Source organism: Balearica regulorum, chromosome 2 (genome assembly GCF_011004875.1).
Source record: "Balearica regulorum gibbericeps isolate bBalReg1 chromosome 2, bBalReg1.pri, whole genome shotgun sequence".
Classification (NCBI taxonomy): Eukaryota; Metazoa; Chordata; class Aves; order Gruiformes; family Gruidae; genus Balearica; species Balearica regulorum.
In genome coordinates, this window is record NC_046185.1 from 46273488 (window position 1) to 46297391 (window position 23904).

The 23904-nt window shown below is 36.4% G+C and overlaps 1 protein-coding gene across 1 annotated transcript in view; it reads left to right on the forward strand.

Moving 5' to 3' along the window:
• The window catches only part of PRKDC (protein kinase, DNA-activated, catalytic subunit), a 91664-nt gene that overhangs the window by 16530 nt on the left and 51230 nt on the right, over nt 1–23904 (forward strand). Inside the window, exons 19-42 of the mRNA XM_075744148.1 lie at nt 650–736; nt 1112–1231; nt 1622–1781; nt 2194–2300; nt 3197–3287; nt 4690–4853; nt 5496–5648; nt 6835–6942; nt 7752–7978; nt 8405–8499; nt 9472–9571; nt 10528–10661; nt 11166–11420; nt 12547–12773; nt 13658–13866; nt 14005–14137; nt 15197–15355; nt 15669–15872; nt 17691–17876; nt 18858–18962; nt 19921–20088; nt 20376–20503; nt 21527–21734; nt 22852–23030. Coding sequence (XP_075600263.1) covers nt 650–736; nt 1112–1231; nt 1622–1781; nt 2194–2300; nt 3197–3287; nt 4690–4853; nt 5496–5648; nt 6835–6942; nt 7752–7978; nt 8405–8499; nt 9472–9571; nt 10528–10661; nt 11166–11420; nt 12547–12773; nt 13658–13866; nt 14005–14137; nt 15197–15355; nt 15669–15872; nt 17691–17876; nt 18858–18962; nt 19921–20088; nt 20376–20503; nt 21527–21734; nt 22852–23030 — 3707 coding nt within the window. The remainder of the gene's footprint in view (nt 1–649; nt 737–1111; nt 1232–1621; nt 1782–2193; nt 2301–3196; nt 3288–4689; nt 4854–5495; nt 5649–6834; nt 6943–7751; nt 7979–8404; nt 8500–9471; nt 9572–10527; nt 10662–11165; nt 11421–12546; nt 12774–13657; nt 13867–14004; nt 14138–15196; nt 15356–15668; nt 15873–17690; nt 17877–18857; nt 18963–19920; nt 20089–20375; nt 20504–21526; nt 21735–22851; nt 23031–23904) is intronic.

Here is a 23904-nt window from a genome sequence, read left to right on the forward strand (position 1 = left end):
AGAAACAATGTAGCCAGAACAGCAGAGACATTTATGGCTTAATTACTCAACTTCTGGGGTATACTTGTATTCCACTCATTTCCACAGGAAATGTGATGCTCTATTGGTGGACACACCGTTTGTGGTATGGAAGCTATTGTAAAATGATGGTGCTTCATCCCATTATGCATGTAGCCCACCACAGAGCCCAGAACTGTCCTTGCCACTGCTGGTGATGGCACCAGGTGAAGCAAATTTGGGAACTCACTGGTGTAGATGCTTGTACTGTAGATGCTGTTGTGAATTGCCCTTTTCTTCTTTCACCAGCATTCTTGCCACCTGGACATCCACTGTTAGGGATGTGTTTTTCTTTTGTGGTTTGTTAGATGGGCAGACAAGGAGAAAATTAAGCCATCGAAAAGTTATTTTTCAGTCATATGTATCTTGCTTATTTGGATAATTTTAAATGTATTCCAAAAAGTTGAGCCTCAGTGCGCTGTATTAATGTTAGCTTACAAGCTTTGAGAGAACAAACATACATTTTAAGTTTTCACTGATGCCAGTTTCATGTTGGACAGTGATGTATGTATTCTGAGTGGAACTTGTGCTTCATGTTTGTACTGTGTACTACATTTTTTAATACTGTTGACTTGTGGTTTCTGTTTGGTAGGGCGTCAGTCCAAGTAGTCTCAGAAAATGCCCTGAAGACCCAGAAAAGAGGTCTTGCTTTGCACTGTTTGTAAAGTTTGCAAAAGAGGTAAGTGATTTTTGCCGGCTACCTTTCTTAATCTGAATATAAACGTACATGACTCAATCAAAATTATATCCTCTGAGAAATCTTGCATATATGATAGAAGTATTCCAGCTCTTTGAATTATGCAAGATAGTGGGGGTTTAAGATATTTTCTGTGTTTTTTTTTTACTCAGTGTTAGAAGACGTGTATTGATCACCTATTCATGTACAGTTGAGAAGTAACTGTATAATTGTACGTTAAATACATTTTGTTAACTGCAGGTGAATGAGATTTCAGTATTATTTTTGAGTTCTTTATTTTACATGGATATTGATATAGCTAAATCAAGATCTTAAAAAGGTTTATGATTGTTCTTGTTCTATTTATCTGAATTTTAGGTTGCAGCAAAAATGAAACAGTATAAGGATGAATTGTTGGCATCCTGTCTGAATTTTTTGCTGTCTTTACCACATGACATCATCATGCTTGATATCAAAGCATATATTCCTGCACTGCAGGTGGGTCAGAGCGATGTACAGCTAACACTTGTTTCTTTTTCTGACACATACAAAAATTCTGGAGCAAAGTTAGTATATTGTTCAGCAGTTAAGATAACTATAAAGCTTTGTACTGTCTTCAGTGAGATAGAATACAAATTACTTCACTTTTTGGATAAACAAATTGTCAGAATTTGCTTTTGCACTAAGCTGACACTGTTAGTGGCTGTGTTGCAATATAGTACAGATCTTTCGTGTTTGTCTTGAGTGAGATGTTAAGCAGACAAAAGTTATGAAAAAGGAAGATGCATTGTATGCTAAATGCTTTCAAATATGGTAGATCTTTTTAATGTTTAAATAATAGTACTCAATAAAAATGAAAGAGTGATAGTTTTTACATTTGACATGTAGAATGCATTTAAGCTGGGCCTTAGCTGTACTCCAATGGCTGATCTGGGACTGGATGCTTTGGAAGACTGGTCAGCTCACATCCCCAGGCATATAATGCAACCTTACTACAAGGATATTCTGCCTCTTCTTGATGGTTATTTGAAAAACTCTACATCTACAGGTACATACAGGCAAAGAATTGTTAGTCTTGGGGGAGAGGAAAATAATTTTTTTCATAGTTAGGCCTAAAGATACGGGTGTGACATACTTTTTGACTATATTGTGCACTTCCTGTGATTGGAACGATATAACTTCTTTTTCTTTAACTAGGATTTATTTGCTACTGCCAAACTATCATTAATTGTAGCCATTTTACGTGCCACTTCTCTGTGATTTGTACTTTGTGTCCTTAAATCAGCTTAGTTTTCAGTAATAGAGACTTATTTTCCTTAATAAAGACTTTAAATGAAAGAATAATTTTTGCATCTTAAAAATAAAAATGGGCAAAAGCAGCGTGGGTTTTTCTAAAGAAACTATGAGCAGGTGCATGGTACAATAAACTAATACTAATGTGCTGGTTTTTTGTTCATCAGTTGAATCCCAGAATAACTGGGAAGTAAGGAAACTTTCTCGAGCAGCCCAGAAGGGATTTAATAAAGTTGTGATACAGCGTTTAAGAAAAGCAAAGACTTTTTCATTGGTAAGAACACTGTTTCTTTTTAGAGTTAAATGTGAGTTAATCACTTCCCACTGTTTCTCTTCCTTTCTTGCAAGCATACTTTTTTTTTTTATTATTATTTCTACCTTGGATCAGTTCAATGAATCCCATTCTACACTGGGGCTCAAAAAGCTATTACATCAATACAGCTGAAAAGATGTCATATTCTAGGGTGAGAATGGGAATAAAGCAGGGAAAGGGAACTGAAGAAATCCTGTAGGTCAGCATCACTGCTAGACTGATATATTATGGAAACCAAAAGTTAACTCCTACACCTAAAATCAGGTGCCAGCTTAGTGGTGCAGTGTGCAAGTGGCTTCTCAAGTAGCTAAACATAAGTGTAGGTTTATTTGTATATTCCAGTGGACAAACTAACTTGGAATAAACCTTTTTAGGTGTAAAACTAATAGTTACTTTTATATATATATACACACACCTCTTCCCAACCTAGTGATCTGTAAACAAAATGAGTAAATTTTTACATCTCACGTAGGCTGCTTACATAGAGATAAAGTTCTGGGATTAAAGCAGGTGAAGAGAGTAATTTTTACTTCAGATTTTTTTGCACTTTTTAGACTATTATGTCATTCTGTAGGTTATGTGTTATCTGTGATGATAAAATTTTAACTTTATTTGAGAAGTGGCAATTGAAAGCCCACAAAGTGTGATGGAAATGCTTTCCAGTCTTGCACTCTTTTGCTTATTGAACCAAAACTGTTCTCTTGTTTGATGCAGTGGTTCTCCCCATAGGTTCTTCATTTTACCTTCTTCATCCATGTTAGTAAGAGCCATAAAACCTTCATTTACTATGTAAACCAAGGTACTTCTATATAGAAGTAACTTTTCCTTCACTGATATGAATCTGTTGAATTATTTAGGATGAGAGTCCCTCCTTGGAAGCAGTAAGGATTAGAGTGGCACGCCTTCTTGGATCTCTGGGAGGACAGGTCAACCACAACTTAATTACAGGTGAGTGTACTGTCAGTGTAAATAAAAATATTTACATGCCTCTGCTGTCTTACTTGGAAGTAGATTTCAGTGAAGTCTCAACATCACTTTATGAGAATGCATGAGCTTTTCAAGGAAAGCTATTTTTTGTTGCTCTTGTTTAAACAAAATTGCTTTTATTCAGTTCTGGAGTTTAGGAGGGCAAAGTATTCACTAACTTACTATGAAATGCAGAAAGTGTGGGGAAAAAAAACCCCAACCAAACTTCAGTTAAAGGCAAAAATTTATATGTATCTGAATATATATTTTTATTTGTTTCCCCTCCCCATCCCTTTCACCCTCTGGCTGCAAAGCCATTTTAAAGCTTTGCCCCAGTTTGTAACTCTTTAGTACTTGTTTCCACATTTTTACTACAATTCTCGCTTAATACAGTTTTTTAGAACTGCAGCCTGTGAATTGTGTAAGTCTCAGCAAGCTTACTTTTTCACTTTTGAGTTTAAACTGCACCATGCCTTTAGTATGTCCAGGTAGTAGAGCTCCATTTGAGTGTTTTCTGCTCTTTTCTGTTCAGCCTGTGAATAAGCTTTATAATTTAATTATTAAATATCATAACATCTAATTAAAACAAAAATGGAAAAGTGTAGTGTAAGTACCTGACCATGAGATTTAAGGGATAAATTCAGTGCAAAATTTAGTCAGTCTAAAAACTAATGTAGTTGTATAGAAGTTCTATTCCTTTCTTTTCATGCTTACGTTTGTTTTTTCTGCCTTCACAATCAATTTGCTTTCTGCCAAGTACTTCTCTGTTGCTTATTCAGAAATACTGGGGGAAAGTACCATTATTCCCTGGAAATTAAATACAAAGTGTGGTCAGACTTTGTTAACCAAGTTAACAAACGTATGGGAATATAGAGAGAGAAGGGAGTAAGTATGGCAGTTTTCTTTGGAGGACATAGCCATAAATGTAGTTGTTTTTGGTGCAACTGCAGGAGTATGTATGTTGGATCTTCCTGTCTGATCTGATCTTCAAGAATTTTTATAACAGTAGAAAACAAAAGTAGTATGTTGGATGTCTTGAGGAAGTATTTTAAATCATGTGGTTCAACATCTTCTGGGTTTATAAATGTCTCCAAACTTACCTGTATTGAAACTGGAGGCTCCTGTGACTGTCTCCTGAAATGTTGGCTGCAATTAATTTTTCCATGTGGTCGCTAAACATCTTTTTGGATGTGCAAGTAAAACTGACATTCTGACATACTTCTGGTGCTTGTAACATCCAGTAATTTATAAAGCATTAACATCATATGACAATCTAACTGAAGTTGGAAGGTTACAGATTTTTTCGTCTGAGCTACGGAAATACTTGCTCTCTATATATTATATAAAGCTTATTTTTTGTTTTGATCTTTTTCAAATGCATTAGCTAACTCTGCAGAAGAGATGATGAAGAAATGCGTATCCTGGGACACTGAGAAGCGTCTGAGCTTTGCTGTACCATTTGCAGATATGAAGCCTGTCATCTACTTGGATGTATTCTTGCCTCGTGTGACTGAACTGGCTCTTTCTGCAAGTGACAGGCAAACAAAAGTATTGTTTTTTCTGCATCTTTTTTTTATGCTAGCTGATAAATACTGCATAAAATAATGTCTGTCTTGTTAAGAAAGACCTGGTTTAATTCATTCATAGGTAGCAGTGTGCTGCTTTGATGCTCTTTCATGATGGCATTATTCCAAGTGTTTAAAGAGCAGTAGTTGCTATAAGGTCTACCAGACAGCATTGTGCTTTGAAAGTTAGACTTAACATAAAAATGAAAATGTTAAACTAGTTGATCTTCAGTGTTGTTTGGCCTCCTTCTCATGCCTAGCCTATGAACTTGTGGGCCACATCCAGCAGAGCACTTAAGCAAATATTTTGCTGCTTTGCTGGTTTGGGATGTTGATATCCAAAGAGAGTCCAGAACGGAGGTATACCTGAAAACACAATGATAGGTGACTTACCCAGTGATGAATTTTCTTCAGCTGAAAAGCAACTGCTCATGAGACTAAAACATCAGGAGAAGGGCCAGCTAGAATGTGTGTAAATTAGTTCCATGAACTTGATGGAATGGTGATTTATCATAGATTGATTTCTCGAGTACATCCATTCTTGTGACTCATTCTCTCCTGCTCACAATTTTGTCTTCTCTGTGAAAGTAACAAATGCATAACCAAAGGGATTTTTAAATTTCAGGTTGCAGCTTGTGAGCTGCTGCATAGCATAGTCACATATATGTTGGGGAAAGCATCTCAGATGCCAGAAGGACGTCAGGGTCCCCCACCCTTGTATCAGCTACATAAGCGAGTATTTCCAGTACTACTTCGTCTTGCTTGTGATGTAGACCAGGTAAACAGATTCTAAGCTGTTTTAGAATTCTAATTCTAAAAATTATAAGCATTTTATCTTGTTTAAAATAGCTCTAAATATAGGAATTAATTTTATTTAGAAGTTGTCCTGTTAGAAGTTATCCAGACACATTGCCTCTTTTTCTTTAAGACTTCAATAATGGACTGTAATTCAGAGTAACTCAGAGGAGTGTACAAATACATAAGAGTTTCAAGGCTCATTCAGATAGTTTGTGGTAGTAGCTGCTTTTTTATTGGTGTACTTAATTTCTATTTTTTTTCTTTTTCTGTAATAAGTTAATTCGAGGTGAAGTTGATTATTTCAATATTGAATGAGTGCAAAGCTGCAGTCCACAGGAAAAGCATTTGGGAGAGAATTTGTAGCTGCATCTTTGATAGCTAAGGATGATACATTTAATTCAAACATCTGAACTTGGTATTTCTCCTCCTTTACACAAAACAGAATAGACACATAGGTTCAGCTCCACTGAAATTACAGGTCTTGTGCCTTTTCAGACTGCTGTTTGGACCCTGGCATCCACGTTCTATTTTTAGACCGAAGGGACTTGTGTTCCATTAAAACATATGGGAAATTGTGTTACCAATTTAGGTGAAACCCCTTTTGCTGGCATATGGCTGAACATAAACCATAGGTAAATAATGGCTGGATTTGTCCAAACCAATGCACACAGGCATACACACTGTATTATAACCATGTATGTATGCATATATAAGTATATTAAATGGTTCTTCCTTTCTTGTTATAGTATGACAGTATTCAATCAGGTTGACTTACAGGTAGAATTGTTGAAATCCAGAAAGACAGAATATGGTAAAGATTAAGAGAGAGTTTAGATCAAAATACAACTTGAAAACAAACTTCCCTGTTTCTCTGGCTGTACATTGGCATATCAGTCCGTGGCATGCAACGTTCTTTGTCTCAGAGGATCTTACTGAAAGTAAGCTTGGAGATCTTTTGAGGCTAGTTGAATAGAAAGCAGCTAACCAGTTTTTTGTTATGTTTTTTTTTTTAATCCTTGATATGGCAATGTTTTATGAAGCTGATTATTCATTTTATAGACTTTTTTTCAAAGTAGTACTGTTTTCTGTTCTTACGTATTTTGAATAGCAGAAGAGCATAGAAATATAGTAATCCTAGAAATACAGTTGACATTTACTCTTTTCAGGTAACAAGACAATTGTACGAGCCTTTAGTCATGCAACTCATTCACTGGTTTACCAACAACAAAAAATTTGAGAGTCAAGATACAGTGGCGTTCCTGGAAGCTATCTTGGTAGGTTCATAAGTCTTTATTCTCTTTTCTCTGTGCCATGTGACTTTATTTTTAACTAGGATCATTTTACTACCAAAAGAACCAGGGACATACCAACAGATATAATGGCTCTTTATTTGTCTGAAAGAAGGAAAACAATTTATCAATTTATTTGGGTTTTTTAATGACCATTTATTGTTTCTAACTGAGATTTTGATGATGGATTTCTCTATCTCTTTGGCATTCTCAAAATGCAGGTGTAGCACCCTTAGAGTCTTTATAAGATTAATGCAACACTCATTTTATCATCAGTGTATACAAGGAACTACTGAAATACATTCATGCCCCAAAATGAAAGTTGCTTTTGATGTGTGCTTAATATTTCTCTAAGTTTCTTTTCTTTCACCAGGTGCAAAAGCTTTTAATTTAAAACTGACTTTTGCACTGAGCAGACGTGGTCAGAAGCAAGGTAGGTCAGGAGGTTTTGCAGTACTTTTTGTAAACGAAAGTCAGTGTTGTCACACCACTTCTAAAGCAGAGAAAGTGGTCCATCAGAAAATGAAGTGGCTTGGACAAGATTCCTAAACTGGTAGCTGAGACAGGAATAGAAATCTGGATCTTTGAGGCCTAATCCAGTGCTGTGAGGGCTGGAAATGCTGCCCTTTCCTTGGAGAGTAGTAATTTTGAAGCTTTGTTATTTCTGGGAAACTGTGAGTACAGTTTTTTAACTTACAAATAATATTGTGTAAATAAGCTGCCCTAATACTGTGTGAGACAACAGTGGGGTTTTTTTTTCACTCTTGTAACAAAATAATCTTGTGTAATTTCAGAGTGGCATAGTGGATCCAGTGGACAGCACTTTGAGAGATTTCTGTGGTCAGTGCATACGAGAATTTTTGAAATGGTCTATTAAGCAGACAACACCGAGACAGCAGGAGAAAAGCCCAGCAAACACCAAGTCGGTGTTTAAACGGTTGTATAGTCTTGCTCTTCATCCCAGTGCTTTCAAGAGACTGGGTGCAGCACTTGCCTTTAACAGCATCTACAGAGAATTTAGGTGAGCAAACAGAGCTTAAAACAGTAACTAGCTTTGGACTGAAGGTTCAAGGAGATATAGAGAATTAAGTGTAGAACTCAAACAGTCATCCACTGATACTCGTTCTATTAATGTAGATGATAGCTGTAAAATTGAGTTACTCTGCTTATGCATTTTTAATTTAATGATTTTGTAGTTTGGGCTTTCTGCAAATGGGGAGTGTATAAATTGAAATTTCTATCACAAGTTTATGGGAAGTTATTTATGCCTTTTAAAGGTGGTCAGCAAGTTACACTGCTTTTTTTTAGAGTAGTTTAGATGTATTTTTGTGCAAACATGTTGTGCAGTTTATCTCTACAGTATTTTAATTTGGTTTTTAATTAGAATTTCACACTTAGTGCTTCTTCCACTCATGTTTCTCATCAAATTTATTCCTGATTTTTAAAGGGAAGAAAATTCTCTGGTGGAGCAGTTTGTTTTTGAAGCATTGGTTGTATTTCTGGAAAGTCTGGCCTTAACCCATACAGATGAGAAAACATTAGGTGAGTTATAATTAATTAACTATGGAATAAAGAAAAAAGCCATCCTGTTGAATCTTGGATTAAAAAAGAAAAACTGCTATAACTGTAGGAGAAATAAATGTGCTTACTTTTGCAACAGAGGAAGGATTATTTTTCATTAGTGGTAGAGAGATCATTTTATATCTAGTTAGGAACTCTTTGAATCATCTCCTTGCAACATACAAAGGTGGTAGATTTTGAGCCCAGGAGAAAGAACCTTTTCACATTTACAATGATTTACAGTTTCATAGTAACACTAGAAATGCTGGTGGTGCTTCTGATTTGAGTCCTGGTTTTGCAGTTACAGTGTAAAAATGTAGCTTGATGAGAATCTTGAAGTCTGCTCTTCTATAACAAACAAAATGGTCCAAAAATTGACATTTCTATATATTCTGTGGAAGATTTCCACCATTTTGTAGTACCCTTTCCTGGTTGCCATGTCATTTTTCTCTACAACAGTAAGTAGCTGTGTGAAGAATCTAGGACCTCTTTCACAGTACTAACGATTCTTCACTAAACCTGCTTTTCTCCCACTGTTTTTTTAATGCTCTGACTTTCATCAGTTAATAGTAGTTAGAACATAAAACCAAAAACTGATGTTACAAAGCTTTATTTCTTTCAGAGAAACAGTTCAGGGTATGATAGAAGTGGCCTCAGAAGAAATACTCATACGAGAAAATGTTACAGTTTCTTTAAGCATGATCGCAGAAAGTAGAACACACAGTTTTATAGCAGAGGCCTCATGCTTGGCTAAGGCCATGTTGACCTGTCTGCTTTTTTATGGTTTTGTTCTCCTTCCTTGAAAAATTTACTGTAGAAGCACAGATTAGCGGAGCTGGTAGACATTATCCTGTGTATAAGTCTCTTGCACCATTTCTATAGTGCTAATACCTCGATTGATTTAACCAAGTTACTAGCATTTATTTATAGATGTCAGTTGTCCCTTTCTGACAGGTACCACTCAACAATGTTGTGATACTATTAATCACCTGAAGCGCATAATCAAGCATAAAGCACCTTCCCTGAACAAGGAAGGAAAACGACGAATACCACGGTCAGCAATTTGCCTTTTTTTTTTTTTTGGTTTTTTAATACTGCATTTTAATTAACAACATATGTAGTTCCATTAAACACTTGGGATTCTGAACGAGAAATTCATCTTGTAATTGTTGCTGATGCAGTTCCCTGATATGTCTGTTGAACCACTGGTGGGAAATGCTGGATGTGATACTACAGGATCATGATGGTCATTCATTATTCCAGCGTGGTGAGCTTGCTTCAGTTTGGCAGGGATAGGCAGAAAAGCGAAGTTTATTTCCCTCACACCAGCGTTTATAACAACGTTAGCGCTGGTGCTACAAAGCACTTGGAGAAAACTCCTCCAAAGTCTTTCTTATTGCTGTTAAGCATTAGCAGAAGTAGGACAAGCTTCAATAGGATGATCAGCAGATAAGGAGGGGTAGTGAAAAAGGTAGAAGAACTGAGAATGGTTTCATCAGGCTAGATGAAGCTCTGAGTCACCTGGTCTGATTGCATAGCTGACCCTGCTTTGAGCAGGAGATTGGACTAGAGACCTCCTGAGGTCCATTTTTACCTGAATTATGTGATCCTAAAGAAACAGGCAAGTGGAGTCTGAGAGTTAACTCATTGGTATGGCATTTGGTAAGTTAGGAGACTAGATAATTAGGGATGGGGAAAAACTGTGTTGGCTTGTTTAAGCTTTAATTTCCATGTTTGTCTCTTTGAGTGTTTGAGAAGAGACCTAATTCTACTTTTAAAATTGTGGCCGCAAAGACTATGCTCTGGAGATCCAAAGTAGAGTGAGGAGAAGGGAATGCAGTGCAAGAAGTGCCTGTAGAAGAGCTCTTCCTTGTAGTGCAGATGGGTTGTGTTTAGGTGAATAAAAGTACATTCATAATGCTCAAGGAATATTTTGGTTTTTTCAACTGGAAGACTATGGCTTCTTGGTAGATGTCACGAGGACTGTTAATCCTTAATCTTTTTGCGCAGAGGATTTCCAGCTACTAAGTCAATGTGTCTTCTGGACCTTGTCATGTGGCTGTTAGCACAATGTGGACGACCTCAGACAGAGTGCCGACACAAAGCCATGGAGCTCTTCTATGAATTTGTTCCTTTATTACCAGGTATTTTAAGTCACAATGCACTATTATATTTGCTTTCTAAATACTGTGCACACCTTCCCTCTATGTTTTCTATGCAAAGTATTAATTGCAAGAAAATTTATTTTTTAAGTAAATGTCTGTTCGCTCAGTGCTGTTAAAGAGAAACTGAGTAGTTGCTCTGATTGGAAATTAAGTATTGTGAGAAACTCAGGGTTTGTGGGCATAGAAGAGGGATTTATTGTGAACTTCCTTCCAGTCAGGAAGGAGAACTTACAGGCCTAGAACAGCTATGAAGGCAGTATTTGCTGACTGGTAACTAGTGGGAGCGTCTCACAAATTGGCCTCTTCCTTGTGGGTAATTTAAGTAGCATGACCAAGGCTAAACCAGAACCAATACTTTCTCTGCTAGAAGATCCAGTTTAAAACACAAAGTTTGGGCATGTCAGTCCATTGGCCTCTAATTCCTTGCTAGTTTGAAATGTGTTTTTCCTAGAGAATTTATATTTCTGGTTTCATTTCTATCAGGAAACAAGTCTCCATCTTCTTGGCTGGCTGATGTTCTAAAAAACCAAGATATTTCTTTCCTCATTAACAAATTTGAAGGAGGTGGCAGCGATGCCAAAAGTCCATCTGGGATCCTTTCTCAGCCAACTCTCCATGGTATGCAGGAGCCCTTCAGTTTACAGACTGTGATGCGGTGGATGGATATGTTCTTAGCAGCACTGGACTGCTACAATACATTCTTTGAGCTGCGAATGATCAAACCTCATGAAATACTAGGTGAGTGATTAACTGTTGCATTAGGTTCATTCATGTCTGTTATGCAAAGCCCATCCGAGATGCGTTCCTAACTTGGACTTTAAGCTTTTTTCTTAAATGTAGAATTGATGAATTTTACAAACTCTCCCAAAGGTTGCAGTGACAGTTGTACTGGATGTTTTTTCATGAAGTACTACTTTATTAATAGTGTATCTTGATATGTTTCCTTTTAGTCCTAGAAATATACCTTTGCATTTCTGTCTGTCATCCACTCACCAGCAACTTCTTTTACTCTATGTCACTTCAGAAATTATTCTGTATAGCTAATTTCCCTCTGGTGAGGAGAGCTATAGATTTTTTAATTTTTTTTTTTTAATCCTTCAAAGCTGTTTACCTGCTTTTTATTAATGTCTGGAGGGAGCTATCAGAAAGCAATGAAAAAAGTCCCCTTTTCACATCAGCCCTGTACATGTGTCCTGGACTGCCCCCAGTTCCATCCCACTTTGGTGGGGGAGGACTGTGAGTGAACATCTGTGTGGTAGTTTTAGCTGCCAGCCAGGTTAAACCACGACAACATGTTACCTTTCTTCAGTTCCTGATGATTCAATTTCATCAGGTCCCAAAGCCTTGTATGTGAATTTTGATCAGATGTATAGTAATACCTTGTGTAGCCATTGGGTCTCTCAAAAAGTTTTTCTTTTAATTATTCATGCGGGTCTAAACAAAATGCTTTTTCTCACTGATAGTACTTCATATGTAGTTACTTCAGTCTTGTACAAGTTCTAGGTAGTCTGTCTGTCAGTGTCATCTCTGTCTTGGTTTAAAACAATACTGTAAGATCATTGTTGGATGCAGTTAGCATAGGGCTAAATTATTCAGAACTAGGGATTTAAATTTTTTATCCTTTTTATTACACATGCCTAAATCGTCATCATTAATAAGTGCTTGTAATGTTTAGTAAATAGAAAGCTACCCTCAACTGCTCGGAATGTTAATATTTGGAACTGGCATAGGACTTTCAGAAAGTGTGTTACTGGTGTGAGATGTGGTGACTTTCTCAGTTCGACTGTTTTCTTCCAAGCACAAAATAATATATTTAAAAGTTGAGAGCTGCTGTATCATTTCAACTTAGTTTGGTTCTTCTTAGGTGTAAATGAAAGATCCTCATTCTTGGAAGCTGTGCAGTTCTTCCTTGAAACTATTGCTTTACATGATATCCACGCAGCAGAGCAGTGCTTTGATTGCAGTTCAAAAGGCAGCATGTTCAGTCCACAAGAGAGAGATCTGTATAATTACAGCAAGTGTACAATTATAGTCCGAATCATGGAGTTTGTCACCATGATTCTGGAAACGTGCCAGCAGGATTTCTGGAAGGTAAGCACTGAAATCTGTAGTGGATAAAAGACACTAACTTTATATGTAGTTAAAGGTTTGTGTTTTCATTGTGAGGTTATTTTGCTGGAGAATATCATCTTTAGTGGTGCTTTAATTGAAATTAATGACTAAGTGTCATAAACTGTTACAGTCTTCACATGTAACTGAAAAGAATTATATTGCACAGTTGAATTTTAGTGGTTGATGTCATTTTGATTAGAGGAGTTAATATTTCTTGTATATTCCACTTGTATATTGACTATGAGATTGTTATTCTATATGGAGTACTTGCAGTAGCTGTTTCCTGCATGACTCCTTATGGCCTTATATGTGTGGAGGTGACAGCTGCTTAAAATGCAGGAAGGCAGATTGTGGCAATTCTTTCTTGAATTAAGTATAAATATTCAAGTCTCTCCATTTGCCTAGCTTTGGTCACTATAAACTGTATTTAACTATATATAGTACCTGTGATTCCGTTACGGAATTTACACCACCAGGTTTAGTTCTGAGACTGTCACTGTCTCTTGTTTCAAGTTAATTTCTAATAGTGTGCACAGAGGTGTACATCTGGATTTCAAGGTGATTACAGGTGTATAATCAAGACTGACACAGGCCCATGTGGACATAAAAGATCTTATGTGTGGTTTGATGAGATAGCATCTATCTTATATATTTTTATAGACTTAATTTCTGTATATTAGCACAATTGATTGACAGCCAGACATTTCATAGAGAAAGAGAATGTCACTTAGTGAGAATAGTTACTGTTCCATGTTTTGTTTCTTTTTAGATACAAGGACTAATGATAAGTTATGAAGAATAAAATAGGGAAATCTAAGTGGATTTTTAAATAAAGCTTTTATTTAATGTTTTATTCTTTCTAGCTACTTGAGAAGGAATTGCTTAATGCAAGCTTTATAGAGCTTCTGGTGATGACAGTGTGTGATCCATCACACGTAGGCTTTAACACTGCTGACGTGCAAGTCATGAAAAATCTCCCAGATATCTCAGTAAGACTCATGAAAGCTTTGATGAAATCTCCCTATAAAGAATCTTTGACACTGTGCATAAAAAAGAGAATCACGCCACAGAAGTAAGTAGAGGCTTTCTGGTAAGCATGAATCCAGAACAAAAGCCACTACTATGAGGAATGGAAAGTAAATAACATTGTATACAGTTGCACGTGGAGCTTCCCACCAATGTAATGCTATTGCTTTTCTTTTCTCATTAGCCTCGAGGACCTTTGTTCTGTTGATCTGTTTAATTCAGATGCACGTTTTGATCAAGTTAGGCTTAGTGCTGTCCTTTCTGCCTGCAAGCAACTCCAGAAATCTGGCCTGCTTCATTCTGTTCTTCACAATCAGGTAACTTTATCTAGAAAATAATAGTGAATATTTTTTATACAGAGCTTTTGATCTGTTAAAGGCCAGTATGAAAACAGAACAGGTCAGATGAAGTTGTGTAAAATAAGACCAACAGTGAAAAGCTGGTGTGAATAGGATCAGAAATAATTTTTTTATGTTTATTCTACAAATCTGAGTAGCGCAATACTGAGGTTTGAATGATCTTCATAATTACGTCTGTCTCCAATTTCCAGGGCCTGGAGGCAACCAGAATCTACCTAAAACTTCCTTTTAGTGAGCTTCTCAAGACTGAAAGCTCAAAAAAATCAGGATTTACTATCCTATAAAAGAGGCATTTTTCAATAGTTTTTAAACAGAATAATCAAAGTGATGAGGGAAATTAGAAAAGGATTACATTCTGGCTGGTCAGAAGCAATATAGTGGGTCTGAGTTGCAGGAAAACAGGATGGAGAGCAGTTGGGGGTGGGCATCTAGGATATATTACACAAAAGAATGCTTTCTACTAAGCTTCTGATTGTAGTCAATCTATTTTACTTTGGGCAATTGAAGGAAAACAGGCTATGCAACAGCCACAAGGACTGAGAGAATTTGTCTACTGGTGAGCAAGGGCATACTTGGCAAGTAACAAATTATTTAATTTCTATGGGGTGTTTGCAATAGATCCTCTACACCTGAACAAAAGCTAGAGCTGTGATTGTAGGATGGTGATATTCAAGGAGCTGCATGGTTTACCTTTCATGGCCCACCCATTCTGACTAAGCTGTTATGTTTATTTCTGTAGTAGTGTTGTTATCCAAAAAAAATAAGGAGGAGGATCAGAATCTTCTGAAGATTTTTCAAATGACTATTAGTTTGTTCTGAACTTTGCACACAACAGGGTTGTCTGGTTAAAATTCTTGTTCCTCAGTTAGAAAGGTATCTTGTCATGGTATTTGCATTGCTTTATAAGAAAATGAACTAGAGTTTGAGTGTTTTCATCAGCTATACAGATGGATTGGAAGGACTTTGTTTTATTTTTTCAGCTTATATTAATTGTCACTTGTTTGTTTATTCCTGTAGGATGAAAGGCCTCATTTCTCAGTTGGCTCTAAACTCCTTTCAGTTGTTTATAAAGGTATTGCACCTGGGGGTGAAAGGATATCTCTTCCATCGTTGGACATCAGCAGTAAGCAATTAGCTGATAGACTCCTGCAGCTAGCATTTGCTATTGATGACCAGGTAGGATACAGTTCTGCAGTTTTAATAATGAATCATCATTTAATACTCATCATCAATAGTCTACCCATATTTTGCATAGATGAGGCTGATGTTTTATTCATAATCCTACAGAGGAACTGTAAGGATTCTTTGGCTTAATTGAGCGACAGTTGTAGATAACAAACATTTCAGTATTCTGTTTGTGCTTTATTTTTGTGCTTTCTGGTAACATAAAAGAGGTTGGGATGGAAGCTTTAAAAAAACTCATATGCTGCTGTAAGAAATGAGTGAAACTTCATGTGCTTGAGATGACTGTCTACCTTAATTTTCACAGTGTGAGGAGCTAGTAAGTCTGCTGTTGAACACAGTGGTGTTATCTGTGCCAATATCAGGAGCATCACAGAAGAACCTGATCAACTTCTGTCATGGACAGTATTTCTACAGCCTGTTCTCAGAAACCATCAATCAACAGCTGCTGAAAAACCTGGATGTGATCATAGTCCAGCTTATGGAATCATCTGTCAGCAATCCCCAAATGGTATTATATGACTTCTTTAAAAGGACGAAGTCAAATGGGAACGTTAGAAGTAACACTTTTTTTGTTATAGGTGGATGTAACTGAGTGTGTAGTGGGGAAAAAGTGCATTTGGTTGCACTTCAGTACACTGATAGTTCATTGTTTTTTTGTTTGGGTTTTTTTTGTTGTCATGGCCTACTGGTGCCTACGGGCGCTGCCTTCGTGATGTCTGGCAACCTGACATAACTTAGGGTGTCTGTCATCTCATGTCAAACTGACTGGAAAGTGTTTACCTGTTACCTATCCTGAAATCTATGAATGTCAGGATTTTTTTTTTTGCATAGTACTTCAAATCAAGAATATCCTTTCAAAGCAAGTCTGATTGTTCCCATTTATTGTGCCTTGATTTTCATTGTAGAGTGAGTGGTCCCAGAACACGTGGTCTGGATTTGTTTTGGATAAGACTGAACTGGAAGATTAACTCCAACCACTAATGGGCTTTTAGTCCACAGGACTAGAGTGGAGCTAAATCGAAATATTAAAAGGAGAGACGAACACATACACAACTCCCCTGTGATCTGAAATAAATACAGGGTAGATGCCATGTACTCAGTCTCAGCACCACTTGTTTTGCTCAACAGATTTTCTCCTTTTGGTCCACACTACTTAGTAACATAGATCTCACCTTCAGGTCCACGAAGGAAGCGTGTTAGAATTAAGAAGCCTTCTTTTATTGCTTCTGACAAACAGAAGGATCAAAAAGAAAGATCAAAAGGCCACTTTACCTTTTGCTTGAAAAGATGCTTAGGAAAATAGATCATCCTGTCAGAAATAATTGGATCTTTTTTTAATCCAAGATGTTATGCTTAAAGGTGTTACTTCCAAGTAACATTTTAAAACACTGGGAGTGTAATTTTTTGTGATACCAGAAATTGTTTAATTGGATTGTAGAGAGATGTATACGTGTTTTAAAAGGCTGGTTCTTTGTGGCTAGACAGTGTAAATTAGTAGCTTATCATTTATCAGAGACACTTTTAGAAGTAAATCTATTGTGACATGCTCTGCACAGGGAACACTATGAAGCCACTAATTTACACTGTCTACGTGTGGCAATAGTGTTAAAAGTCTTTACTTCATTAACGTAATTAAGGTAAATAGCGTAATTGGGTCAAACAAACACTTTTCTGTTGTCTGCTGTTGTTTTTTGCCTGACTTAAAATGTAATCCATAATATATGTTTTATAAGATATCTGTTCTTTAGTTTTATGCATTTGTGACGTACAGGAAGAAAAAATAAGGTTTATTTTACTGTACCCATCCAAATCGGGTGAAATCACAAGATAGATAACGTTAATCCAGTTTATTAAGTGGTTGCCAACTATTCAAGAGGAGAATGCAGAATTCAGGTTTGGAAGTCAGCGACCATTGGTTTTTGAAGAAAAGAGATTGGCATATACTTAGTTCCTATCTGGTATGCCATGGTTTATTTTTCTTTTCAAAATGTATGCAAATACGTTAGCATATGTGTTATTTCTCCTATTTCTCAGCTTCACACTAACTGAAATTTTCAAGTATTGATCTTTAGAGTTATTCAGGATTATCATGTATTTCTCCATATTCACACAAAAGGTATGGGAAGGAATTGTACTCTGAATGAAACAGGAGTAAATTGGGTAGAAATCTCTTTTTTGAAAAGTGTGTGCTTTTAATTTCCTGCAGAGAGACTCCTCCTATATCCTTCTGAGATTTAAATCTAGCATTGCTATCTGAATTCAGTGAAGTGATCCTGTCATCCTTTCATTTGGGATACAAGAATCTACCTGTTGCTTTCCCTTCCAGGTTGGCAGCATTTTGAACGGCATGTTAGATCAGAGTTTTAGGGAGCGTACTGTACACAAGCAGCAAGGAGTGAAACTGGTCACAGCTGTACTAAGAAACTGGGAGAAACTGGACAGCTGGTGGGCCAAAGGTTCAGCTCCTGAAAGCAAAATGGCAGTCTTGACCTTGCTGGCAAAAGTTCTGCAGGTATGTGTTGCTTTATAAAATCCACGTAACTTTTCTAATTCTGTAGGAACTGTATCTTGTTTTAAAGAAATCCTATTCGATTCTGATGTTTTATGTTTGGAAAGAAAAGACAAAAGTTGGAGAATATCAGAATCTGATTATTTTTATTTGCAAAGTACAAAAATACTTAGGCAGAAATTATCAGATTTTGCTCTTCTGCTCCCTGCCTGCCTCTCTGCTCCTCCCCCCCCCCTTTTTTTTTTTTTTGACTACTGTCCTGGTTTAGCTGCCTCTTTTCTGTCTGGAGAATAGCTACAAGTGCAGATCTTAAATTTTGAAACTCAGCAGCCTCTCCTAACATTCTTGATCATGCTGGACTCCAGAAAGTCACAATAGAGGAGTTCTACCCGTATCAACAGACTGCAGAAAGATCTTTATTTCAAAGACTTTTAATTTCTGTTACTCTGGGGTTTCAGTCTTTTTTTTTTTTTTTTTTCTTCTTTTTTTCTCTATTTTGAAAACATGATGTATCTGCTTATCCTACTGGGTATTTTTAGGAACTTGTAAAAGTAGCTGTACGCAAATATACATAAAGATCACTTACTGAGATTTTTTTTCTTTTTTATAATTAATTACTTAAAACTTGAATTCTTTTAAAGGTATGTGTTAGGACACGGAATGTGAGCTGTATTGCTGTATTAGCTGGCAGTGAAGTGACCAGTAGGAAATCTGGCTTTGAGAGGGAGCTTAATATTTTTTTGAACTGGAAAATATCCAACATTATGATTTTGTTTGTACTGTGTAGGAGCTTTTAGAATTCTTTTTGATAGTCCTTTTAAAACCAGAATCACTCCGTATGTGCTTTCTGTTAATTCAGTGTATTTTTGGAAATAAACAATTCTATAGCTCATGGGGTTTTTATTGTTCGTTAATACAATGATATCTTTGACTAATTTAAAAAAAAAAATCCTAATTTTTTTTTTATTTCTTCTGTCATTCCAGATAGACTCTTCAGTTTCTTTCAATACCAATCATGAAGCCTTTACAGCTGTTTTTAATACCTATACCAGTCTACTCATTGATCAGAATTTAGGCTTAAATCTTAAGGTAAATTGCTCACTTCAGTGGCATCCCTGCCCTCCCCAGATTAGAATGTTAGTCCTTCATGAAATTCCCTGTTACTGGGCTTAAATTTTGCCTTAGTTTGCACAGTAACATGGACACCACTTCTGGTTTTTATCCTCCTGTTCAACATCCTAAAAAGTGTAAATCATTCTTTTTGTTCTTCAGATAGAAGGCAATATCACAGGTGTCATGTTTTGTTTTTAGGTAGGTGCTCAGTGCTCCTTTTTTTTTCCTTGTCCAGATGAAAGACAAGGAAAAAATTTGCTGTCAGTTGCAAATTGTTTAGAACTCTAAAGTGTTAATTTAAGAAATGACAGCTAATCAGGCTTTTAGCAAGGAGTGGCATTTCCTGCAGGTTAAAATACAAACATCTGCCATGATTTTAATGTCCATGTCTGCAAGTATGAGACTGGTACTAATGTATTAACTGCTGTATGTGGCTTGGTCAAGAGGGGGAGATAAAGTATTGCATTCTGAAAGTGGAAGTTATAAAAGATTCTGGAGCATAAGGTTTGGACTAGAAGATTAAAAACGTTGTACTTAGGAAACATCTCTGCATAGTTGCTGCTCTGCCAGCCTACCTTTAGCTAGATAGAGTTTTGTACTTTCCTGTGCATTCAAAGTAGATAAAGTTTGGGATCTTCCTTTAGCTATGAGGTGGTGCATTAAATCAATGACACGTGTGACAATGGATGCTTGCTTAAAAGGCCAGTGAAGTCTTATTCATAGCCATGTCAGCCATGAGATATTAATTAGCTTTTAACTCTCACTCAGCAGTGACCAAAGTTGTTTTCTGAACTAGCACCTGCAAGATGAGCAGCTACGTAACGTATCTTTATCAGTATGCTGAGCCGTTGAAGCAGTAAGCACAGCCACTGTGGCTATTTTGTGGTCCTGTTCAGCTTTTTAGGATGAAATTGCATTGTGTTTTTTCCTTCAGGGCCAAGCAGTGATAATTCTCCCCTTCTTCACTAATTTGACTGGAGAAAAACTTAATGACCTTAAGAATGCTCTTGATGAACTGGTAGCTTTCAATTTTCCCATGAGGTCTGATGAGTTTCCCAAAGGAACTTTGAAGCACAATAATTATGTAGACTGCACTAAGAAGGTCAGTATTTTTAACAAATATGTAATTGGAAGCCTAAGTGAACTGTGTCCAGAAACAATGTTTCACGGGATCTGGAATTAAAGAGACACTCTCAGTTCACATAAGGAAATCAGCTTTTCTGTTTCTGAGTTATGTCTTTATCCAGAAGTTTAATGTACAGATACACATTAAATAAATATATCCTTCTGTGCATCTGCTTCTGATCAGTACTGAAAAATAATTACATAATTAGATTGAATTTATTTGATCCAGTGTGGCTCCTTATGTTATGCATTACTTCTTTTCAGTTTTTAGATGCATTAGAATTGTCTCAGAGTCCGATGTTGTTGCAGTTGATGACCGAAGTTCTCTGTAGGGACCACAGACATTTCATGGAGGACTTATTTCAAGCCAGCTTCAAAAGAATTTCGAGAAGGTGAGTTTAGTCTGTTGGATTTTGCTCTTGTTTTCATTGAATTTTGGTGAAGCAAATGTGCTTCTCTATTATGTTGTCCTTGTAATAGTGATGATTTACACCATAAAGTTTTATATAATATTTTTAATTCAGATTCTGCTTTTGTCTTCACATTCCCAAAGTATTTCTGAAGTGTGAACAAGTGGCACCAACTTCCAGATGACAGTTCCAATGCCTGAGCAAATTTGTAAATCCTGCTGTAAATTAGCTTGTTCTGGCAGAATTCAGTTGAAGATAGTAATTGTTTGTGATACCTATATTTGCTATTCCTGTATAACCACACGATCACTTAAGTAGATAGCTCTTAAACTGATAGTGAATTACTTTGTTCAACCCCTTTGAAAATCCAACAGCACATTTATTTAATTGAATGTTTCCAGGGTGGTAAATTGTGAACACAGTCATGCTCTGGTTGCACAGAAGTCATCTTTGGTCTCTTCCAAACCAAACATTCCAATTCATGATGGGCTATTAAGTAGTGACTATTTTGGAGCATGTAGTTTCCTGGACAAAGTAATTCACCTTATGTCCAAATCCTATTTTTAAAAAATTTGGCTTTTATAAAATTATTCAGAACAACAGTTCATCTGGCAGTCAAACACTTGGTAGGCCACGGAAGGACCTGATAACAGTGATGTCTCCTCCTTTTTTTCCTTCTTGTTTGCCTCCATTTTTCACATGTACCAGATAAATTTTTTTTTTAGGTTGTTCAGCGAAAAGGAACTAAGAAAGTTAATGATTGCTTTTGGATTAATCTAACAAAGATATACAGACTAGTTTACCATGTATTGCCAAGTAAGAAGCTGAGACTTTCTTTGGAGAGCTCCACAATAAGTGGCAATTCAACCTGATCTTGAATGTCTTGCAGGATGATAACCCAAGAGGGTATGAATGCAGACAATAAAAATTTTAAATCTCACAGGAGTTTGAGACATAAATGGAGTCTGGGCAAAGTTTTCATCTTGAGATTTCCATCTTGTTTAGGAGCACCACTGACAAACAAGTGATACTGTTGGACACTGTTCACAAAATGTTCCAGAGTGAAGTCCTCCTTTCAAATGCAACTCGTCAAGCATTTATGGATCGCTCCCTCCTGACCCTCTTGTGGCACTGCAGCTTGGATGCACTGAGAGAATTCTTTGGCAAGATTATAGTACAGGCTATGGATACCCTTAACTCCAGGTTTACAAAGGTATGAATTACTTTTTTTAGGATGGGGAATGTCTAATAAAATGTTGGTGTTGGTATGTACATTTTGCTTAACTTTGAGTGAAACACTAATTGAAACCATTTGCTTTGTAGTTTTCTGTATCTTGGAGCAGAAGTTTATGCCAATTACGTAGTCTAATTATTACCAAGAAACTTTTATTTATTCCCCAAAACACTGTTCCTTTGAAGTTAATGTATGTTTGCATATCTACTGTGTGTAAAAATCGAAGTTGGAATGTTATCAATATATATCTAGAAGGGGCCTGAAGTTCTGTCAAAAGCAAAAACCAATTCTAACTTTGAAATATAGAAGTTGTATAAAACTGTAGCCTGTTACTACATTGTAGGAGACAGGTAGTCAACCTCTGTAATGAAAGCTCTTAAATTAGGTGCCTTACTTCTAGAGAAAGAAACACACCTTCTAATCATTGCAAAAATCCTTCAGCAATGAATTGGGAGCACAAATCTTCCTTTCTCTGTTTACAGCCAATCCTCCAATTTAGAATATAGTTACATGCAATGATTTTGTTGTCGGTGGAGGTCTCTCCTCCTGCTGTAGTTCTTCACTCCCATGGTTTTGCAGATGCAGCTGTTCCAAGGCAGCAGGACAAACAAGATGCTGAAACGATCCAAATTTAGTAATAGTTATTAAAAACAAAATGCTAAACCCAAGACTTATGTAGAGTCATCTCCACCATGTTTCTGTTGTTTGTCAATGTTGGCACCAAAGTGAGGTGCATAAAGAATCTTGTGAATGATACCCCATATGGTGACAAGTATGTATGTTTTTCTTACAAATGTCAAGAGTCTGAGCCGTTATTTGGTATTCTGCTTATTTTACTCCAATATCACTATAATGATTTTGTCCAATAGTAGTTAAGACAGCTCACCTGATAAAGAGCGCGTCAACATGGTCTTAATAACTGTATTACACAGGAACTTGGGATCTTCCCAAGTCTTTTATTATCAGCAGCTCTTTTCTTCTAGAAGGCAAAAGTAAGCTGAAGGCTGTTTAGTAGAAAGTAGAGTAACTGTGGAGCTAGTTACGAAGGGCAGGATCCAGGAAATCTCTTTCTGAGGTTTTGCTTGTTTGTTTCCAGTCCAATGAATACACTTTTGATACACAAGTTACCAAAAAAATGGGGTATTACAAGCTGCTAGAAGTGATGTATGTGCGTCTTTCAAAAGAGGATGTTTACTCCAAGGACTCTAAAATTAACCAAGCTTACCGTGGCTCCATGAGTGTAGAAGGAAATGAACTTACCAAGACGCTAATAAAGTAAGACTTATTATTTCTTTTATTTCCTTTTAATTTTTAATTACGGATTGGGCAGATACACTTTTTAAGTATGCCGTATAAAGCAGATGATTGATTTGTTCAAGGGTAAATGTAATCTGTGATGTAGCTCTTGATTTTTAAATAGAATACACAATATTGAATTTGCATTGATAGAATGATCTCTAGCGTAGACTACAATCCTATGTCAGGATAACTTTTGCCTCCTGTTTTTGCCATTTTTTTTCCTATTTGTTAAGCTTGTGCTTTTATATTTGCTTTTCAGTGTGGTTCTTGGCCTTTAATTTGGGTTTTCATAATTTCAGTATACTTATGCTTTTATGTAGAATATGGTTCTGTGTTGTAAGATAGATAGGTATTTATATGATTAATGGGAAGATGGGATGGATTTGCATTTACATTTCATAATACAGCAGCACACTCAGTAAGTATAATTTGGTTTAATCACTATTGCAGAGGGCCACAAAAGATAAAGACTGAATATATATGCTAATTCATGTTACTTAGTTTGTTTGATATTCTGAAAAAAATACGCCTGAATTGCTGTTCACTTTTTGTTTTGTTTTAATTTTATTTTACAATACTATGTTCTATGATGACTTTAAAGAATTTCTTGACTATGAGTTGCAGAAGATCTATAAATGGCTATGGGCAACAGACTTATAAAAATTGCATCTAAACTGGTTTTCTCTGTCTAATCTGTAAGATAGCTTAGCATGCCTGTCCATTCAGAATTTCTTGGGAAAGGACCATGAGAGAGATTTATGCATGCTTTGAAACATATCGCCATCTTATCTGAAAATGGCATATCATCATATTGTTGACATTAAGGACTGCTGTGTAAATAGTTGGGGAA